This window comes from Coffea arabica, chromosome 3c (genome assembly GCF_036785885.1).
Source record: "Coffea arabica cultivar ET-39 chromosome 3c, Coffea Arabica ET-39 HiFi, whole genome shotgun sequence".
NCBI lineage: Eukaryota > Viridiplantae > Streptophyta > Magnoliopsida > Gentianales > Rubiaceae > Coffea > Coffea arabica.
In genome coordinates this window covers 4,414,289-4,436,516 of record NC_092314.1, presented here as the reverse complement: position 1 = coordinate 4,436,516, position 22,228 = coordinate 4,414,289, and the positions used below count along the sequence as shown (strand labels likewise).

General features: G+C 36.8%; 5 protein-coding genes across 8 annotated transcripts; all 5 read right to left on the bottom strand.

Annotated features, from left to right (window-relative positions):
• Window positions 1-1,352: 1,352 nt before the first annotated feature.
• Window positions 1,353-4,436, bottom strand: LOC140003843 (CASP-like protein 5B3). 2 transcript variants are annotated; one of them, XM_072081966.1, is made up of 4 exons: window positions 4,225-4,436; window positions 3,931-4,142; window positions 1,918-2,050; window positions 1,353-1,829 (listed from the first exon to the last, which is right to left on the bottom strand). In XM_072081966.1, the coding sequence occupies exons 2-4, from the start codon at window positions 4,059-4,061 to the stop codon at window positions 1,635-1,637; spliced, it is 459 nt and encodes a 152-aa protein (XP_071938067.1). In that variant the 5' UTR covers window positions 4,062-4,142; window positions 4,225-4,436; the 3' UTR covers window positions 1,353-1,634. The 2 variants fall into 2 exon arrangements, with proteins under 2 accessions (XP_071938067.1, XP_071938068.1); XM_072081967.1 differs by having other exon boundaries at window positions 3,931-4,155; window positions 4,225-4,423.
• A 1,786-nt stretch (window positions 4,437-6,222) lies between these two features.
• LOC140037573 (deacetoxyvindoline 4-hydroxylase-like) lies at window positions 6,223-8,729 on the bottom strand. 3 transcript variants are annotated; one of them, XM_072081972.1, is made up of 4 exons: window positions 7,959-8,729; window positions 7,168-7,750; window positions 6,723-7,044; window positions 6,223-6,618 (listed from the first exon to the last, which is right to left on the bottom strand). In XM_072081972.1, exons 2-4 carry the CDS (start codon window positions 7,707-7,709, stop codon window positions 6,373-6,375), a joined length of 1,110 nt encoding a protein of 369 aa, XP_071938073.1. In that variant the 5' UTR covers window positions 7,710-7,750; window positions 7,959-8,729; the 3' UTR covers window positions 6,223-6,372. The 3 variants fall into 3 exon arrangements, with proteins under 3 accessions (XP_071938073.1, XP_071938074.1, XP_071938072.1); XM_072081973.1 differs by having other exon boundaries at window positions 7,168-7,738; XM_072081971.1 differs by lacking the exon at window positions 7,959-8,729 and having other exon boundaries at window positions 7,168-7,885.
• Window positions 8,730-8,849: 120 nt separating this feature from the next.
• LOC113735385 (1-aminocyclopropane-1-carboxylate oxidase homolog 1-like) lies at window positions 8,850-10,429 on the bottom strand. Its single transcript, XM_027262396.2, has 3 exons — window positions 9,821-10,429; window positions 9,383-9,704; window positions 8,850-9,268 (listed from the first exon to the last, which is right to left on the bottom strand). Exons 1-3 carry the CDS (start codon window positions 10,363-10,365, stop codon window positions 9,023-9,025), a joined length of 1,113 nt encoding a protein of 370 aa, XP_027118197.2. The 5' UTR covers window positions 10,366-10,429; the 3' UTR covers window positions 8,850-9,022.
• Window positions 10,430-12,627: 2,198 nt separating this feature from the next.
• Window positions 12,628-15,776, bottom strand: LOC113734267 (1-aminocyclopropane-1-carboxylate oxidase homolog 1-like). The gene is made up of 3 exons (XM_027260698.2): window positions 14,871-15,776; window positions 13,708-14,029; window positions 12,628-13,108 (listed from the first exon to the last, which is right to left on the bottom strand). Exons 1-3 carry the CDS (start codon window positions 15,368-15,370, stop codon window positions 12,848-12,850), a joined length of 1,083 nt encoding a protein of 360 aa, XP_027116499.2. The 5' UTR covers window positions 15,371-15,776; the 3' UTR covers window positions 12,628-12,847.
• A 1,815-nt stretch (window positions 15,777-17,591) lies between these two features.
• Window positions 17,592-19,838, bottom strand: LOC140037570 (deacetoxyvindoline 4-hydroxylase-like). Its single transcript, XM_072081964.1, has 3 exons — window positions 18,896-19,838; window positions 18,332-18,653; window positions 17,592-18,185 (listed from the first exon to the last, which is right to left on the bottom strand). The coding sequence occupies exons 1-3, from the start codon at window positions 19,444-19,446 to the stop codon at window positions 17,922-17,924; spliced, it is 1,137 nt and encodes a 378-aa protein (XP_071938065.1). The 5' UTR covers window positions 19,447-19,838; the 3' UTR covers window positions 17,592-17,921.
• Window positions 19,839-22,228: the final 2,390 nt, after the last annotated feature.

The following is a 22,228-nucleotide window of genomic DNA, read 5'->3' as shown; positions in this document are numbered from 1 at the left end:
TTAGCCAACCATTCATTTTCATTTTCAAGATGGTATCTCATGGTTTTGGTCAGTTGTCCTAGCTCTACTATACCCTTAAATGATACTTATCAGCAAGGTTTCGGTCCATTATCCCTTGAAAACCAATTGAGGACCATTGATCTGTGATGGCCCTGCTTTTTGTCATCAACTTCTTCATCTTGGCAGTTGACAGGGGCATGAGATCAGGAATCTTATTTCCTCCGAGTCTCATTGCAGCAGAAGGAATCCAGCAAATCTATTCTCTCATGTAAATGGCTAAAAAGCATTTCCAACCAAGATTCTTGTTCTTTTTTTTTTTTTTTTTAACTTTTCAAAAGAAATGATCCACCTCACCAATTTACTCCCACTTCATAGAATATAAATAGGAGACAAGATCAGACATCAAACTGTTGACATTGACAAGCAATAATTTTCATTCATACATCAGCAAGAAACAGCTTTTTCATTCATAGAACCTGTGATCATCGTAAACATGCTAACAAGGGACAAGACAGCTAATTAACTCAGCATGTTCTAGCAACATGGGTTATTTACTCAAAATTTGGGGTTTTTTACAAGAAAATTAAACTAATATTGATGGATTTATTAGCTTTACAAAACCAGAAAACTCGATCTTTAGACTTTAAGTCAGAACAATCTTAATCAGAACTACAGAGTTCAATTGCAGAAACATTCAAAGCAATCAAAAAGAATTATCCTGATAATCACCAGGGACCAATGTTAAACATAAATCATGATTAAGAGTACCCAAATAGTTTTTGGAACTTCCAACATGATTCCAAATGTGGAAACTCGTGAAGCATCATACCGCCTTCTTCTTAGATGTGCTGTAGAGACAACTTTGACTACATCTCAAAGCCCTATCAATCAGCATATAAAAATTTGTACAGAAACTCCCTGCCAAAAACTATAAGAAAAGGCCATGGGTTGCAATTCGATTCCTGCACTCATTCATGGTGGGGCTGGTTCTATTTGTGGAGTCACCATGAGATAGGGGAAGAGACTGAATTTTTTTTTTTTTAAGTCCATCTTTAGAAGATGGACTTGTCAACTACACTTGTTTCGGAAAACTATTAAATCCATCATTATATATTTAACTGTAACGGAAAGCATAAGGTGGAACTTCAAAAATAAAAGGCCAGCCTCTCTTATGCTAATATGAGCCAAGTTCTTATAGACTCTATAAAACAGAAGATTGCCAAGCAGTCGCCTTGAAGGAACCTTTCAAGAAACAGCCAGTTTTCTATAACAGAACCACAGACCAACAATTATAGACTTTCACATGACAAAATTTGCAACAGCTGAATTTTAAAGATGTGAAGACAGATAAATGGTTCATCCCCAACCAAAAAGCCTAGTTTTGAATTTCTTATTCGAATTCGATAGCAAGTTATTGTACGATCCACCGAGTCATGAGGAAAGCAAAATTGTTTCAATCCGAGTTTTCTTTCATTACAACTACAGTTTGACGTGTTTGATGTGAACACAGAGCTTGTGTGAAGCATCCTTGTATTGTTTTTCCTTCCCTATATTTTCTTTATATTCACACTTCCAAGGTCATAAAAGAATCTTACTGACTAATTACATAAGCGTAACCTCAGTTGGCAATTAGCCTAACCTGTTGCCAAAAGCCAAAACATGATTATAGAGGATATGGCTATTGTTATCCAACACAGAAAGGCCAAAGCCACAGCCATTTGGAACTTTGTGCATTCTTCCCCAAGACTACACCTTCCCATGTCACCGAAGTATAAGACAGTAACACCGGCTGAAGAAGCTGCTGCTGAAAGCGATAGTGTTGCTGTGACCTATAACAAAAGGAGAAAAGGTTATCCATAAAGAAGAACAGAACGTCCTTTTTGCTTCGAAAACCAATGAATACATATGTATACTGACCCAATCACCAACAACAAATAGGCTCACTAAAACAGGTTTATGGGGAATCTTCTTCCTAGCCATGGCATAGCCATCCAACAAAGCAAGTCCAAAGCTCCAGATGAGTTGCAAACCCATTGAGGCAATTAAGTAGCTGTAATAACAAGACAAGCTGAGGCACCATCCTAAAATTTTATTATGTTATACTAACACATTTGCAATTACTCAAGGGTATGCCAGCCACATCAGAGATCCTAACATAACATAAATAACAAAAATGTCTATTTTGAAATACAGTAAATATGTGTGTTAAAAAGCTCTTTCTAATTCTTTGCTCAGCTAAACATTTGGATGAGATAATAATGGAATGTGAATTGAAACTAAACTTTGGGCCTAAACTAAATTTTACATAAGTTTTCAGAATACGGAGATAAGACCAATAGGTCAACTAAGCTAGAAAACCAATTATGAAGGTGTACAAATACACACTCTAGAAAGCCCCATGACTTATATTTGAAATATATGAAACAAACAGAGATCTAAAATGTCTTAAGGACATAGGAAAAGGGCTTGCTAAAGAAGAATCCAGTTGAACAACAGGAATGGGATCTCACTTTCTTCTCTTTTCTTTCTTTCCATTTTAACGTTGTTCCTGTCTTCCACTACTTATCTTCTTCCTTATTAGCTGTTCTTTTAGTAATAAATATCTGTAGCTGTAAAGGTTTGTTTGAGGAGGACTTTATTAAGAGTTACCCATGAGACCCAACCAGCAGCAGTAAAGAGGTAAACTCTAGCAAGAGAAGGTACTATTGAAAAATAAATATGAAAGAGTTAAACTCTAGCTAGAGAAGGTACTATTGAAAAATAAATATGGATTTCATTACAAATGCTCCAAAACATTCTTCTTGGCTCTCTTTCAAGGGAAAGGATCACATGCCAAACTGTAAGGAACAGTCTTTGCAGTACTGTCTCAGATAATTGGTTGAGACTCTTTGAATTCAGCACAACTGCCTTAGCAAGGTAACAACAGTGGAGAGGCCTAAAGAGACTAATGATTTCTCTGTCAATTTTTTGAAGCCCCTGTTGTAAGATTAATTTAGGTTCAAGGGTAAATTAATGGTTCGAGGGAAATTTACAAATGTAGATTACCAGTCTGCATAATCTGCAGTATGCTTTTCATTCAGATTACTCTTGTCAATCACAGAATAGATAAACCAACTTTTTACATATGAACAACATTCCACATTGTAGAAAAAATCAGGAAATAGATGCTCTAGTTTCACCTCAGCAGGAAATACAGTAAACTTAGACCTCCATGATTCATAAAGTCCTATTGGCCAGCTCCTCGGGCAGCCTCACATAATCTATCAGTCTTTGAGAGAATCAGAGAAGGATAGATTTTTACAGGACTTCAAATTTTCGGTTGTAGCATATAACGCAAAACAGAGACAAGCAAGGTTTCTCCTAAGAAGCTAAGCAGAACATTAAGTCTTGTCCCATTTCCTAGAACAAGAGAATAAATAAAATGTGCTTTGGCTGCATAACACATAGCTTTTGGTAAGTTGCTACTTCAGTTGATTTTAGACTTTGAAATAGATTTCCGTACTTCATTCAGCAAAAGAATGGCTCAGTTTAGGAAAAATGGTCGTTTTTTGAAAGTAGCAACCTGTTTGATGATATCTAATCATCAACAGCTCCACACTGAAAATCAATGCCAAGCTACAAAAACCAAACCGATCACTCAGTCTTTTGCATAACCACCTCATAAAACCACTCTCTTTGAAGCCAATTTATTTAATCCTGTTCTCAACTATGCACTCAATTCCAGTAAATCAGATCACCTTAAAATTGGTCATCATCATTAATCCCAAAACCAGTCAAATGAAGCAATTACTAACAAATACACTCCTAAATAGACAACTAATTCCCAGCCATCAGAGCACAGTTGCTATTAAACTAAAAAGCTAAAGATGCTTAAAGAATATATAGTGTACAAGATATGAAGCTCAGTTGAGACATGGAAAGAAGGAAAACCAGAAAGCTGTGACATTGAAGAAGGATTCTGTGGTTGCCATAGAAGTAATTGAACCAGCTGCAAAGAAACACTGGGCTACTCTCAAAACAAAACTAGTCAAAGTACCAGGAGTCCCTGCAAAATCCTTCATTATCCCTCCTTACTCTTATCAAATTTGAGAATCTTGAAGGGCTAGCACAACCATTAAGTCAATCATCCAAAAATGTACTTCCTGATAAACAACACTGGAAAAATCATTACTTGCGATCTTCTGTAAGCTGAAGAAACCAGAAAATGTTGAAAAAGAGAGCCACCTTAATTTCCTCCCCAGCAAAAGGCAGAATATTGGGATTTTGCAGTAGTTATGTTTTTCTGCAGGAGCAAGCCAAAAAGTTCAGATCTTTTTGTTGACCCACTTTCAGTTCTGATACAGGCAGGAGAAGTCATCCCCAGTTAGGAGGGAATGATCAAAGAAAATTTGTGACAAATTCTTTTCTTCCGTCCTTTTCTCTTCTTCCTTTTTTTTCCTTTAAAAAAAATGACATAATGGGAATTTGCTTAACGCTTATTGGTGTAAGAGCAAATTGCCGTTTTAGTCCCCACAGTTTCATCACTTGATAGTTTTGCCATCTTGATTCCCAAATTATTTTTATTCGAATTTTATTTTCCTAATGGGGGGAGACGTAAAATATAAGAAGCAAGGTTGAAAAAAGGGGAGATTTGATGATTCTCAAGTTATTTGTAGTAAGATAGTACTAATATAGTCCACTTAACAAAACAAGCCTATATGAAAGTAATTCTAACACTAATGAGTATATTACTGAATGCGACAAGAGTTTTGTAACATAATAAAATGATAAATACAAATAATTTTGATCAATTGCTTATTTGTAAGGTGCTAATATCGTCCATGTGGCATAATTATTGCTTCCAATCTCTACATTAGTTTCTCCAAAAGTCTTTTGAAGTGTGATACTGCTACATTGAGGTTCACCAAATTAAAACGTGAGGGACTATGATGGAATACGTGCAACAGCAAGGAGACCAAAAGCAGTACTAGAGCACTCATTTTGCTTCATTTCTTGTTCGATTGTGGGATGAGTCTCTCACTAGCCGATCCCATCTCTTTGTTAATTTTGTTCAAAATTTTTGTCCAGTAAACTGATATTGGCAATCCTTCAGATGGGTAAGGGATGAAATTAAGAGGTTAGGGGCAGAAAAAGAAAATGCCAATCTTGCCAATGGTTTTAAAGAAAATAAAAAAGGTGTAACAGAGCAATGATGAAATACGCAAGTTAACGGGTGGGTGGAACAATCATTTGCCAATTGTCAAAGAGAATTAAATGTCCACCGGACCCAACATGTAATGGTCAAATACTCAAAGCTAGCGTGAGAAGCGGAGATGGTTGGCAGTTGGCCCTTAGCATTGTCCATAGTCAATGCTCGGTTGAACTGGCTTTGGTGGTGCAGCCCAATTTGGAGCTTGTTTTAGTGCATATAATACTTTGTTCGAAGATTTGTGGGCATTCAGTCAGGGAACCCTGATATGAATATATTCTGTTTTCATTTATTTTTTAAGTACTACATAAAAAGTGCTTGCAGAAACCTTTGTTTCCCTCTAGCTCTTTTTTCTGTTATCACAAGGACTTCTCACCAAACAAAGGAAGACAACGTTCACTGAGTTTGCTTGTACTGATCAACCTCGTCTTTATATGTTTGTTTCATTTTGACCCCATTGTCTATCCACATCATTGGTGGGAAGCAATTTGCACCTCAGAAAAGAACAAGAAAACAGGCGGGCCAGCATCTACTCAACGTGAAATTATGTATCTATCTACATTGGAAGCAAACATAAACACAGAGGTCTACCCAAATGTTACACAAGGAGAGACAGAATTCTCCAGTCTCAGCTGCCAAACGTAATTGACAAGGCTAGGATTCAATTTCTCTTCAGTAGGCGAACATGAAACAACTAAACCACGAGTATTCTTCATAATTATCATTTTATATTCAGTAGCTTCTCATTCATCATAAGCTTCAATTTATCTATTTGAAACTGTAAATGCAGGTAAAAGGTATTCTTCCCGCCCCCACCCCACCCCCTCCCTTCTTTAAATGCAGGTAAAGAATTTCTCTAGTAAAGTAGCCATTTTAGAAGTTCAATTACAGGGATGTGTTATTTCATACGTTCTAGAAAAGATGTTGAGATATGCCAATTCAATTAGTTAAGGTACTGGTTCATGACTTCATGTTTAGGCTACACGTTTTATGAATCTATACATCTTTTGCGACTGCTTTCCACTTTCTCAGTCTGCATAATTTTGTAACTTATTTATTCTCATTGATGATAATCAACGAAGAAGCAACATATTAGCAACAGGAATGTGATGTTCTCTTGCAAAACAATGCTGCGGGAGATACAGAAGTGCAGATTATTCTTTAACTCTTGTGGACACTGCTGCTCAGATCTTAAAATTGTCAAGGCCTGACTTGTCAATTGGCCTTGAGAACAAGCCACTTATATATTCTTTAACTGTAAACTCCCTGTAAACTGCAGGGGTTTCATCTGCTGTCAACTCTTTGGCAGGACCATAGATCTTTTCAGGCACAGCAACACCGATGAAAAAGCATGCCACTGAAATCCTAGGTCCTATTCTGTTTGCAATCACTCTGTGCTCCCTACTCTTAAACTTGTCGTTCGATACAATCTGACCAATATTTGGATTGAAAAGTGTTAGTTGCCGTATTAGATTCATTTCAGAGTTGGGGGGTTTAATTAATGTAGATGCTAAATTATCTTTTGGAGACCTACCTGAAGAAGATCTGCAATATTGACTACCAAACCTCCCGGGATTGGAGGCACATCTGTCCAATTGTTATCATGCAAGAATTGAAGGCCACCAATATGATCTTGTAGAAGAATGGTAAGAAAAGCAGGATCTGTATGCCTGTTAACTCCCAGAGTTAGGTCTGGCTCAGGGCACGCTGGATAGTAGTGGCACACAAATGACCGGCCCCTTGCGCACTCCATGGCTCTTAGGTTGTTGAGTTCCATGCCAAGAGCTTCTGAGAGTAACTCAAATAGTGTTTCTGCCAGCTTGGTTACATGATTTATGTAATCCATTGCTGAACTTCTGCAATTTGATATACAAGTACGAAGGAGATTTGTTATAGCTGGAATCTTGATTGCCTTTGAATGAAAGTCAACTAGTAAAATGTGTCAAGTAAATTGGTGATTATGCAGGAGAATGGTATACCTGCAAATCTCAGGCAGTTCATCAGGTACAATTTGATTATAGTACAGCAAATTGATGGTCAAAGTATCCCTCCAATTGACAGATCTTGAATGATACAGATCAATATTGCTATCAAATCTTACCTTTCTCATTCGATCACGAGAATAGTACTCTTTCTTCAGCTCTGCATCTTGTTCATGAAATTTGCGGGTTCCATCTATCATTCCATCCAAGACACTGGATGGAATTCCATGATTAACCACTTGGAAAAATCCCCATTCCTCTGATGCCCGCTTTAATCCATCCACGATACTCTTGCGCTGATCATCGATTTCTATGCCATTGAGATCTATTACTGGAACTTTTGCCTGGGAATGGCCATGGTTCAACTCCTCAACAAGCTCATCCGGTGGCCGAACGAAGATTTCAGGAAGACTAGTAACTCCAGCATCAACTAGTCCTTTAACCCCTGCTTTTGTATCATCAAAGGCCTTCAGATCTTTTATTCTACCATCATCTACACCTGATTGAGTTGTAGTCTCTGTGACACTTGACTCATCCATACTTTAGACTGCAAACTGTATAATGGTACCTGCAAAGTGCCCTATCTAGAACTTTTATGTCATAAGCTCATAAGCTTTCAGTAATATAAACTGAGTCAAATTGCTTTGAAGCAGAAAATTAATAATTGGATTACAGTGTTTTACGGAGGGAGTACCTTACCTACAAGTCTTTGACATTCTTAATAACTTTGAAATATTTGAAGTGTTTTTTTAAAAGAAAAACCATTGAAAAAGAATTCTTCTACTCACCTTATTTAAGAGCCAATGCCCAGCTGTGGAGGGTATTGACCATCCAATGTACTGACACAACTTGTATGGTAATCTCATTCAACTTTCGACAATGGGGCACTAGTTAATATCAAGTGAGCAAAGAAGGAAAATTCCTTAATGGAAGCCCTCAAAACATAAAATATTCAGGCCTTTATAAGAAAGAAAATTATTCAACAGAGGTCTCAAAACAAAAAATATTCAGGGCTATCAAGAAGGGAGAAAAAAATTGAAGGAAAACAAAAGATTCTCTTTTTGTTTAGTATTCAATAGCTGGCGTTATCCTTTCCTGTTTTTTGTCATTGCGATGTTATTGCCTCTTATCAAGTGTTTCTAGTAAAGTTTCTCCCATTTCCACACACTGTTATTACATTCTACTGTCTTGGTGTGAAAATTACAAATGAAGTTGTCCCAAGTTTGCAGAAAGCTAAATGATGGGGCGGAAGGATTACATATTTTCAGTAGTTTTTCTAATTTCGAAATTTCATCAAATAAAAAGAGAGAGGAAAAGGAAGGTGTGTTCCTAGTCGAGTTTGTTTTTCAGTGGCTCTAGATTAATTAAGCCAATTGAATTGACTAGTGATTTGATTTTGGATTTTGAATTGTGTAGTGAATAGGACTAAAGATAATCATCAACTAGGCTGATCGGATAATTGTTCTGCACTTTTTATGATTATTTGTTGAAAATGCAAGAAATCTCACTTTGTTTAGTATGTCCACGGGCCTTTACAGCCAGGAGCAACCTTGCTTTTCAATTTTTTTAAGCCACCATTAACTTGTACTTCATGGAAGGCTCATTTTTCAACCAGGTGCATGATCTATGAGTGTGTGAATATCAGTTTCTTCTCAGAATACTTAAATTGCAAATTATGATTCCAAAAACGAAGTTCAACTTAGCAAAATAAAGGCAGCACGAACGGTGCTGCTATCTTGGAAAACAGAGATTTAGGAATGACAAAACAAGTACAAGTACACATGACATGGTCCTTATTAGTGTAGTGTGTTCCACATAGAGTATGGAATAGAGCTATGGATTTGCTGGCTCATCAGATTTTCAGTTTCTGAAGGCGGGAGTTATCAAGTGAATTTGAGTAGAAGTTCTTGAGATACTCTCCAACTTGGAATTCTTTGTAGAGTGCTGGACATTCTTCTGAAACCAGTTCTTTGATTGGACTGTAGATCTTTGGAGGTGCAATTACACCAGAAAAAAAGCAAGCAATTGATATTCTAGGTCCAATACGGTTTGCCAGGACTCTGTGCTCTGCACTCTTATACTTGTCATTCGAGACAATCTGACCAATATTTGCATTTTACAAAGTTAGTTGCCAGATTAAAAAAGGGAGGGCTGGGACTTGGGAGGGGTTTTGATTATTAACAGAGTCACATTAAATCCTGCTTAAACAAACCTGAAGAAGATCTCCAATGTTAACCACCAAGCTTCCTGGGACGGGTGGCACGTCTATCCACTGGTTATCACGCAGGACTTGGAGGCCACCGATTTGGTCTTGAAGAAGAATGGTAAGGAAGGACGGATCTGTATGCCTTCTAGTTCCTAGAGTTTTGTCTGGCTCTGGGCATGCTGGATAGTAGTGCAAAACAAAATTGCGGGCTTTTGCGCATTCCATGGCATTTAAGTCATCTAGTTTTAGGCCAAGAGCTTCTGATAGCAACTCAAACAGAGTTTCTCCAAGCTTGGTTACATGATCTATGTAATCCATGACTGCATTTCTGTCATTTGGAATAGGAATGCCAATTAGACTTCTCGTATGCAGAAAGTAAAATATAGATAAAGAGGACAATCCTATCAAATTTAATAGTTGACAAGATTATGAAGGGAAGCTTACCTGCAAACCTCAGGCAATTCATCGGGTTCAACTTGATAAGTAGTCATCAGGTTAATGGTCAAAGTGTCTCTCCAAGTAGCAACATTTGATTGATACAGATCAATATTGCTAGAATATCTCACTACTCTCGACAGATCACGAGAATAGTACTTTTCCTTCAGTTCAGCATCTAGCTCATGAAACTCGCAGGTACCATGTACAATTCCATTCAACAGTTTTGCTGGAATCCCATGATTTGCCACTTGGAAAAACCCCCATTCCTCCGATGCTCGCCTTAGTGTATCAACAACACTCTTCCTTTGATCAGGACCACTTTGTATGCCACTGAGGTCTATCACTGGAAATTCTGTCTGGGAACGGCCAAGGTTTAGCTCCTCCAGGAGTTCTTCAGGTGGCCGAATGAAGATTTTGGGTAGACTTTTGACCCCTGCATCAACAAGTCCTTTCACACCAGCTTTCGAATCATCAAAAGCCTTGAGTTCTTTGAAGCGATCACCATCTGCAGCCAAATGATTTGCAATATCTTTGGCACTCGAGTTATCCATCCTTTCCAGGTCAAAGCAAATCAAGCTTTTCTCAAACAAGATTTCTTTGATAGTTCCAATTCGGGCTTCAAGTATATATACTTCTTCATTACAGCCTAACATGTTAACTGTCTACAATACGGTACAATTCCAACCATAGTACTGAATAGACATATTTTTTAAGTGTTTCCGGGCGGCCACTGATTAGAAATATTCTGTCAAATGCATCATCAGTTGCAGAAGGCATTTTTAATTTCCGTTGAAAACTACGGCAGCTTTGACAATTCTTCAGGTGAAAAACTGCAGTAAGGAACTAAGCCGATTAAAGTTATTCATGATCGTAACGCGAAGTAAGGAATTTTACAATGTCAACCAGTTCTTGGTTCTTTAACATATACCTTAATTTTAGGATCTTCCTTTGGGATTTTCAAATGAAAATCATGAGTTTGAGGACTCTAGTAAACTCCACTCACTTCTAGCATAAATTGCAAGAAACCCTATGAACAGAAACGGGCTAGATTGCACTGCCTAAAACAATTATCGCTCCCATTGAATCTTCCAGTTTGACTACTTGAATGTCTTGAGCAATCAGGGTATGTCCATTTTTCCTGTTTTGAATTCTTGTTTGTCCTTTCCTTTATTTTTTTGTTTTGTTTTTCTTTTTAAATGTCTTTTCTATGCTTAAAACTAGAAGCAGATGAATCTAGTTTTGCCAACAAAATGTTTTTACCACAATAGGGGATACTCCATATGAACTGTGAACGGAAATAATTTCTTATGTTTTTCAACGCCCTTGAGGATATAGGACTATGGATATATTCAAGTCAAGTTTGAGTAGTACATTACTCGAATTCGGTCTAAGTTAAAAAACTGAGTTTGAACTTAAGCACGTCAAGTTTTTTGAAGTCGAGCCTGAACACGACGTCAATTCGCCTTACTCGAGGTCAAGTCTAATTGAACTCACCTAATAAGAATTTTAAAAATAGGATATAATTGACACTTCACACTAATAAATATAAAAATTATATATATATATATATATATATATATATATATATATGTATGTGTGTGTGTGTGTATATATATTGAAAGTTCGATTGGGCTCGTTGAACCTATGAAGTTAGGAATATAATACTCGAACTCGACTTGTACATATTATTGAGCACTTCAAACTCGACTCAAATTCGATCAACATCGGGTTCAGATTGTGCAGTTAACTGAGTTCCTCGCGAGATCAAGTCGAGTGGTTTGGTCAACTTGCATCTCTATATAGGACAAAGATTTCTGATTTTCTAAAATTTTTTAAATTTGTATCACCCTCTTGATTAGCAGCAATATTCTAAATGGTAGATAATCATATCTTGGTACTCACAACCTAATTTAATTTGTAAGAACATTAGGTAAGTAATTTCGAAATCTCCTATTTGACCATCAATCACTTCCTTTCCTCCTTCCCTTTTGTGTTAGGTTTGCAACCTCTCATTGCACCCAACAAAAAAATATATATATATTAACCAGTAGTACCTATCACAACTTTCTTTGTTTTTTTTCCTTACAACAAAACACTAAAAAAATCCCATTTTAAACTTATAATTAAAGATCATGCCTTCTCTATCAATTAAACATATAAACCGAGCTTGAATTCGCAACCATATCAGTATTCATCCGTATAAACGAAAATGGATACTTGACGCCTGTGCATGCTTCAGGCATCCACATTTGCCATGTAGCATGGGAATGGACGCAAACGCAACCAGATTGGACCTTAATTAGGCATGAACAATGCTGAAATCATATAGGGATATGCACCAGCAATTGACTGGTTTTATGATGCTTCGATAAAATATACCGTTTTCTGATACAATTGCGTTCACCAACTTTAATCTTGTACTACATGACCTCAGCATAGGCACCCAGTCTATATTTTTAATATTTTAGAAGTGCGAGTGTTTAAGATCCATTGAGTCGGCTTCTAGTCAGCAATTGCCTGGAGGTTTGACTTTAATGAATCACCTTTAGACTGCTTATATTCTAACGCTTGGAAAGAAGTGTGACTTTATATTTTACAGTCTGGTTTAAGATAACTGAAAGAAGAATTGCACTAATCACTCTTCATAGGTTACTAATGTGAAATTTTAGTTCTCCAGAATCAAAATGCGCAATTTTAGTTCCTAACAAATAAAAAGTGTTCGCTTTAGTTCCCAACAAATTTTAGTTCTGTGGACAAAGATTCATTTGCAATCCTATTACCCATGGTAGCATCACAACCTGGAAAACGAGAACTTGGTACAAGGAAAGCTAAAGAACTTCTTATATTCGAGAATTATAGGGATGTAACATCTGATACATAAATTACAGAATAAATGGGGTAAAATGCAAACTATCATCAAGACAGTACAAAAAAGCATAACATGGAATTTCATTTACCCCTTGTTATTACTACTTGAAAGCAGAGCAAACCCTTTATTGATAACTTCGATCAGTATAATTAGTACAATTTTCATCATGTTCTTTCCAACTTGAAATGCAGCAAAGCAGGAACACCGTCCAGTCCCTTTGAATTATAGTAGGCAACGAATTCTTGCATTGTTGTCTCTCTGTAAACTGGAGGATTATCTTCTGACGATAATTCCTTCATCGGTCCATACAACCGTGTTGATGGGTAAAGATGTGGCTTGAAAAAGCATGCTATGGATACTCTTGGCCCGACGTGGTTTGCTCGAACTCGATGCTCTACGCTTATAAACTGATCATTGGAAATAAGCTGCAAGGGGGTTTTTGGGGGGGGGGGGGGGGCGGTTATTAAAAAATGCTAAGAAATTCTCGAACAAGATAGTCTCTCACGGTAATAGCAAACCCTTTGGAAAGATCACATTCCAGAAGAACATATGCCAATGATTTTACAGTGAGAAATTGTAGAAAATGGGCAAGGTTATTAACCTTCTTTGGTGTTTTTGTTGTACATGATTTCTAATGTCAAATCTTACTTCTCCGACTATTCATTGTTCTTTTTTAACCTTTTTGTGTTTCTGATGCTGGATAATGCACAAATTTATAAGGAAGCCATTCTCCAGTATAAAAGGGAGATGTATGCTACTCCCTTTTTGCTAAGAAATGGTGTATTATGCTCACATATACTACTCCATCATGCCCATCAAGCTTTTTCTAATAGATGTATTACAGAAACAAATACATTTACACGCATAGAGGATGTATTATCCACAAGATTAGCATTTGAAACTATAAATGCGGGAATCACAATAACCAAGTAAAACAGTTCAATGTAGACAAATAGCACATGCAACAACAAAAACGAAATCGACTTGATGCTGAAAGATAATATGATAGGTGACTAGAGCATACCTGCAAGAGATCACCAACATTCACTACTAAAGCTCCTGCTACAGGAGGAACGTTCACCCAGTGGTTTTGGTGAAGTACCTGAAGTCCTCCAATATGATCTTGAAGAAGAATTGTAAGAAAATCAGGGTCAGAATGTTTGCTAGTGCCCATAGTAAGTTCAGGCTCAGGACAAGCTGGGTAATAGTGAGACAAGACTGCCTGCGCCTCTGCACAATCCATGCCCACGAGATGATCACTTTTGAGCCCAAGTGCCTCCGACAATAGTTCAAATAGAGCAGTCCCAAGTTTTCTCATTTGCTCAGTGTACTCCATGAGTATGTCTCTACTCGTAACGTGAAACACAAAATCCAACAACTCAACAACTTCAATTGTTGAAACTAGATAAGTTGCACATTTAAGGATGTTGATAATGTAAACATGCTAAAGAAGCAAGAAAGCTTTCCCCCATCCTTTAGTGGCTCATTACTCTACAAAGATAAGCAGAATTAGGTTTTTGGATATAGGCATTGTCTATAAATGAACATGAACGTTTACAAAAAGATTACCTTCTTGCCAAGGATAAAACAAAGTTTGTTGCAGGAGCAGAGAAACAATCGAGGAGAAAACACAGAGCAAAAGAATACACATTAATTGCTTGAAATTGGTGGCTACATTTCTACATTCACACATGAAGCTTCCATTGATAATTAAGCAACTCCAGCAAGCAGCATCACGCCAAGTATTTCTATTAGCAAGTAGGCCAGATCATTCGATTTGAAAGACTGGTGCAGTACAAAATTTACCATGTCAAGCAAGAAAATTTTGTATTCCGAGCCGTAGACCTCAATGAGTTTCATAGCTAATGCGACAATTTGCAAGAGAGCCTAGGCAAATTAAGGACAATTATTCTACCCATCATGGTTGATCATACTTTTTATTCCAAGTTCTAATCTAATCTACCAGGTGCCTTCAGTGAATACCACTTTCCACATTTGCAAATTTTACAAAAAACCGTGCCTTCCACTTTTGTAGAGTCATATCTACAGAGTGATATTGAAATATTCTTGAAACTGTAACACTATTGAATCAACAACATCACATATTCAGCGAATAATCTAACTAATTTTCAGTGAATGCATGACTAAATACAAAAATAGAAACCATAAGCAAGAGCACATCAGTACCTGCAGACCTCAGGCAACTGAAGAGGATCAAGGGGCTCAGGTCCCATAACACAGAACAGAGTATCCCTCCAGTTGGCAGACCTAGACTTGTACAAATCAAAATTACTGGTGTACTGGACCTTCTTACTTGTCTGGCGCGTGTAATACACGCGCTTCTCTTCATGCGGCAGCTCGTGAAAGTCGCGCGCCCTGCTCAGCATTTCCTCCAACACCCGCGCGGGAACTCCATGGTTCACCACCTGGAAAAATCCCATGGACCTGGCAGCCGTCTTCAGCTTCTCAACCACCTCCTCCCTCCGGCCAGCGAGGTCCACCACCGGAATTTGCAAATTGGTTTCCGATACTGGGTAGTCTCCGGCGAGCTCATCTGCCGGCCGGACAAAAATGCTTGGAATTCTTGAAATTCCGGCGTCCGCTACACCTTTAACTCCTGCTTGTGACTCGTCAAAGGCTTTGAGCTGCTGTAATCTATCAAAATTAGGCGTTTGCTCGACTTCCATGTGGAGAACTGGTAGCAAGCTTAGTAGTGATCAGTGCATGACAGAACCCTCCCTTTGTTTTTTTTTTCTTTTTTCTTTTTTCTGGTGGTGGTGGTGGGTGATGGAAAGTTTTCCAAATTGGATAAGTTTTCCAAATTCAACAATCCTTTTCTGTGGAGGAACCAAATTCAACAATTCAAACCCTTCTGAACACGGGCCTCTACGAAAAATGGCCGTGTGTTATCCGTCAACGCAAGATAGTAATTAGGCTGAAATCCGTTCGGGAAAAACACAGAAAGTCCTTTGGCTGGACTCTTCATTTGTAAACCACGTGTTACTATCCATTGTCAAACAAATTATTAATTCGATTGGTTGCTTTTCTTTTTTTGTGGAAAGAAAGATAATGAGACATGTTAATAACTTTAGAAGATATTGTACAGAATTTGACCTTCAATTCTGAACTTTCTTGAAGAAAGGTCGCATTCAAAAGTCTGAGCACTACCCTACTTTGTGACTTCTAGGCCTTGTGTTGGCATGAGGGCTCGCTATATCAAGTACAAACCCTCAGAGCCTCACAATCGTTTGCATTTTATTTTATTATTAATATATATATATTTTTTTTTTGCAAATAACGCATAGCTCCATGGAAGAAGAAACATCAAATTGAACACACGTCTGAACTTTTATTAATAATAATAACAATTAGATGTAGATTAAGCTGCAGACTTTGAAATTCCGGAGCAGCTATCACGGGTTATATAATTCTTACAGAAGCAGCAATGGATCTTCTTTTGTGGCCAAAACCTTTCATATCTCGTGGTGTTCTAGTGCAGAAATCCCATCCTTGTTTTTTCAGGTTTGAGTAGTAGAACTCTGTGTAGTCTTTCAAAGTTGTTTCCTTGTAAACTGGGGGATTTCATCTGATGTCAACTCCTTGATTGGCCCATATATTCGTGATTTATATACTTCCCCGTGCTGATGTCCCAGAAAGCTCGCCACTAAAGTTCCATTTGACACTACTCTATGATCAGCACTCTTGAATTTTCCATTTGTTATCAGCTGCAGAAGAGAGAAATTTTCCAACGAAACAGGGCGGAGATACAGGCCTACTTGGATTCTGTACCTTCGAACTTGACGAACTTGAATTGTGTAACTTCGCATTTTCAAAACCTTTCAGCTAGTATTTTGCAGTAGAGACAAATATTGCAAGCCTTTTGAGGAAATTATAGGTCATCAATTGCAACAATAATTCACGCAGAAGCAAACTGAATATGTATGATTAAGAAATCTAAAATAAACAAAAAATTTTCCTTACTTGGTATTGATTGCTTTGAAGACAAAAGATTGACAACCAGATGCTTACAACAAGCATAAATACTTGCTCATGTATTAATCATTTTGCGAATTAAATTTTTTCGTATGTAACATGAATCAAGTATATAATCCACGAGCATTTTTTAAGCAACCAAGAGACATGGAACAGTAGAACCTCTTTACTTGTTAATTGTTTTCGCTTAAGAAGTTTTAAAAGTCCAAAATTATAGTTAACATCTTCTGCATCAAAGTCTTCTAGTAGTCATTCCTGTATGTTGTGGAAGTTGGAATATTGAATGCTTCAGCCCTTTGAAATAATTGTGGAGTGACCAAATTGAAAGAAAATTCATGAATCTAAATGGGCCCAAGTTGTTACACGCTACAATAGACTAAATACAAACTAAGACAGATTGACACAAATTTCTTCTTTGACAATGAATTAAAACAGAGTCTAGCTCGTTGAAGTGAAAAAGAAGGCATCATATCAGTCTCTTCTTTTTATCATATTCAGTAGCAGAATTGGAAGTTCCTGTATATGATTAAACCCACCTGATCACTCATAGAAAAGCAGCAGAATGATTATGGAAACATATTAGTGGATTGTATCTTGCAATGGGCATTTCAAGAAAGCTCATTTGGAAGCAAAAATATTTTAGACTGAAGCAGCAGTACAAATCCCAGGCCAACTACTTCTACTATCTTGGGACTTTCTTTCCCAAATGACTTTTACCTAAAAGAAGGAATAGAACCTCTATTTTTTTTCTTGGGGAAGAGGGATTGGAAGTTACTTCTACTCCGTAGATAATAACTTAACGATCCAAGGCCAATCCATTGATTTATGACCGTTTACAGAATGCCATGGCCGAATTTTCCAGAGGCTCTCACTCTTTTCCTGCTTCAATTACTACTATTACTTGTAAGAGGGAAATGAAAAAACAAGCAACTCTTTTTTTGGGCATATATTTCTGTAGGAATACCACGAGTTCTCAGGTATGATACACCTGTAATAACACAATACACTTCCACAACAAATCCTTCAGACACACACAGAGACTTATCCGACAGACGACGATAGATATAAACTACAAGATAATCCACCTCTTATTCTTAGGAATTTCTATGTTTGTATATATCGTTTTAGCGTGTAGCTAAAATCGTTATTTTAGGTGAACTCAAATTTTCACACGGGTGGTTATCTTACACACACACAATCAACATAGCAAGACGCAGCAAAAGAAATTTCCTCTGTCACAGCCTTTCAGATCTTGAAATGCAGCAATGCAGAACTCCTATCACCGCTGATATAGTTCGAGAAGAGCTGGGCCATGCAGTCTTTTATCGTTGTCCTTTTATAGATTGGGGGATTTTCATCTGATAGCAACTCCTCAATTGGCTCATACATTCGCGATGTAACTACTTCATTATTCGCAGGCACCATGAAGTTTGCCACTGAAATTCTAGGACCTACCTCTTTCGCCAGTACCCTGTGCTTACTGCTTTTGAATTTATCATTTGTGATCAGCTGCACTTGGGAAATACAGAAAGATTAGCAAGTGTACGGCATGCTATGAATCTTCAATCTATACACACGCTTGAATAGAATCATGTTTAAATATGCAATTACAAAATCCCTTGTGCTTGGAGCTCAAAGTACACGTAAATCTTTACCTGCATCATGTCTCCAAAGTCCACGACCATAGCTCCAGGCACGGGAGTGACATCAACCCATTGATTTTGGTAAAGCACTTGAAGACCACCGATTTGATCTTGCAGGAGCATATTCAGGAAGGCTAAATCATTATGGACAAAATTCGCCAGAGTTAATTCGGGTTCAGGACAAGGTGGGTAGTAGTGCCCAACGAAGTAAAGCCCCTCAGCACAGCCAATATCTTTCAGATAACCTTTTCTTAGACCCAAAGCCTCAGACAGCAATTCAAATAGAGTCATACCTAATGTATTAACACAATTCATGTACTCGCTCATTGGATTCCTGCACCGGTAAAACAGTAATCTGATGAGGCCAGGGCAAAAGGAAACATCTGCGAGTCGTCTTGTATTATATGAAGCAATGAACATGTTAAATGATGTACTAGCAAAACAAAAGGGTTGGATCCTCATATCTTGTTCTGTGTACTTATTCATCATAACAATTTATTAGGCAAAAGCGTTGCCTTAAAAATTTGACTTGGCAAACTTGAGTGATGTGAAGTAATTAATTGAGCTTTCACATACCTGAACTCCCCTGGCAATTCTGGAAAGTCAGCTGGAAGATGATCAAATTCACAAGAAATACAATCGCCCCAGGCAACTGATTTCTTCATTTGGGAACGATCAAAAGTGACCTTATTATATCTGAACATAGCTTTTGGATCACTCGTGCAATATAGCTTCTTGACCTCGACATCTTGCTCATGAAACTGGCGTACTGCATCGACCATTTTGTTCATCACAGTTGATGGAACTCCATGATTAACTACCTGGAAGAACCCCCATTCCTCAGATGCAGCACGAATTTTATCAACCGTGTCTGAGCGCGTATCTGCATCTTGGTTGATGCCTCCAATATCTATGACGGGAATGGAAAGATTGGAGTTTCCAGGACACGGCTTGTCCTCAGGCTTATCAAAATCGTGGACAAAAATTCGAGGAATCTTTGTCGCACCTGAATCGATTATTCCCTTCACACCAGCTTTAGATTCAAAGAATGCTCTGAACTCTTGTTCTCGATCATAGTCGGGCGAAACCACGGGTTGAACTTCTCCAACACTGCTTGTGACCACCATATTTTTTTTCTCCAGAGATTGACGAACTATTGAGGTGGGCTGTTCCTTGAGTCTTTTCTCAAAGAATGGTTATATGTAACCATAGTTTCAGATCAGATCACCCAATGCTTGCCAGGAATTTACTTAATTAATATTACTATTAAAATGCAATGGTGAATGAACCTCAAAAAAAGAAAAGAAAACAGAACCTCGAGCTATAAAAAAAATGAATTTTGAGTTTAATTGGCAGTCTCTAAAGCCTTTGCAAAATTTCTAGTCAAAAAGAGAGACAAGAAACATGGCAGCTTACCAAGTTGCGTGCGTTTGTTTAAAAAACAACAAAGAAGAGATGCGATATATATGCTGAAGGCACATTTTACTAGTAATAAAAAAAAATAAAGCTCTAGCTTCCCCAGATATTGAACATGGACCAATAATGAATTTGTCGGTTAATTTTGATGGACCAGAGCCCTCCAATTTCGTCTTCTACCAAAAATAGTAAGGAAGATTATGTCCCCACATCAGTGCCCACTCCGGTTAGAGCAAACAGGAAAACAATGCCCTACAGCCAGGAATCTATTTGGGCTGCAGCCAGGAAACAATGCCCTGCAACCAGTTTTGGGTCATGGCCGCTAAAAAGGGTCTAAGTCCCTCTTTTTTTAAACATTAGATCGGGAGTTCGAACTTTATCTGCAATGACAAAAATTCAAGGAGGTGTATTCAAGTTTTTGTACCGACTAGTCCCTTACACACAAGTCTCTTGTAACGTTTATGATTTTATTGGTCTGAGTGTAAACAATTTTATGATGTGGGTCAATGTTGAACTAAATATGAATTGCTCTATTTGTGGTCCATGGCATTGTGACTAGTTATTTCTTTCCTTTTTTGTTTGGGAGGAATGTGACTAATTATTTCATTGTTACTTTAGCCTTGTTGCTGTCATGCTTCTATCCAGTGTTTTGAAAACCGGACCGGACCGGCCGGTTCGACCGGTTGAACCGCGAACCGGCCATGGCTCCGGTCCGGTTCAATGCCAGGTTTGACTTTGTCAAGAAACCGGTCAAAAACCGGTCGGACCGCTAAACCGTTGAACCGGATTTGAACCGGTTATTTCCGGTTTTTGAGTTTTCCTTTTTTTTTTTTTTTTTTTTTTTGCAAAATGTAGTTATCAAGATTCGAACTCAAGACCTTTGTAATAGAAGACCAATGTAGTAACCGTTGCACTATCACATCTTATTAGTTTTTTTTGATAACTTATTTATATAAAATAAACACTCATATTTCTTTTGTTCCATTTTTTTCACAAAATATCATCCTTTCATGACTCTTTCTTTTTAATCTTCAACACACACACACACACACACACACACACTCTCTCTCTATCATCTTTTCTTTTGCCACTCATTTTTTAATCAAACCTCTTTATTTTTAATTTATTGATGTTTTCTTCCATATTTTAATTTTGTTTTTGTCCATTAAATTTAAAAAAGTTAAAAAAGAATTATTTTTCTTTAACCCAATTTATTTAATACCACAACCACTCACTTTTATCTAATTTTTTGTTTCTTATCAAATTTGCATTTCTATTTTCAATTCTCTTGATTTTCTTCGAACTCCAAATTTCCTTTTTTAAATTGTAAATTTAAATTCCAAAATGTAAATTAAAATTTAAGTTCACAATGTCTAAATTCTCATAGACGTGAATTTTGTATAATTTCAAATATTGTGATATTTTTGGATTATATTTAAGATTTTTTTGGTAGATATAATTGAAATTGAGATGAAATTTATTTGTTTTAACTTATAATTTAAAAAATTTATTTTTAAAAATCCAAGTTATTCAAAAATAGTAAACTTTTCATCATATAAAGTATTAAATTATCCATTACATGTCTTATTTTGTGCACATATATATTTATATAAATTATTTTTTAAAAAATTCATTGAACCGAGGTTGAACCGGTCTGACCGGTTGAACCTCGACCCTTTCACTTCACCGGTTCGATTAACGGTCCGGTTTTTAAAACATTGCTTCTATCTCTAATGCTCGTGACAGGTAAAAGTAGTCCATCATGGTGGGCCAGTCGTTGCCGCTGGGGAAGATATCAATAAATAAATAATATGCATCTGTCAGTATAGAAAATTTGAAGCGTGTTGGATCTGTGGGCATCCAGAAACGACAAATTTGCATTTGATGAAAGGGATAATTTCACAAACCTCTCCTGCTGTTTCTGATAATTTCATTGAACTCCTCTGAAGTTTGAAAAATTACACGTACCTCCATTCATTTGATAATTTTAGTAACAAAACCTTAAAATAAAATTGAATTGGTCAAATTTTTAAATGAATACCCAAAAATGCTCTTGTGTAATGAGTTTTAATTTACTTCCCTATAAAATTATCTTATGTAATTATACGGAAAAGGTGGCAAATTTTTCATATCTATACCTACTATTTGATAAATAACTATAATAATAATTTTATCACTATGATAGGATACTTTTGATGGTATTTTATTATGAATTTAGATTTATAAGATAGAAAATAAAATTTTGAAATAATTGATTCAGAGTTTAAGAATTTTTTGAGTAGTGGGATTATTATAATTTAGCAGTGATTTTGAGCAATTTTTTTTGATTTATTGTTAATTTTAATGCCAAAAAATAAAAAACAAAGATTAGCAAAAAAATATCGGATTACGTATAAAGTTAACGCATCAAAATAATCATTAGTTCGACATTTGGTTATAATAGAAACTAGAGATAATAGTGGTAATTTTACAATTTTATGAGCAAAAAATTAA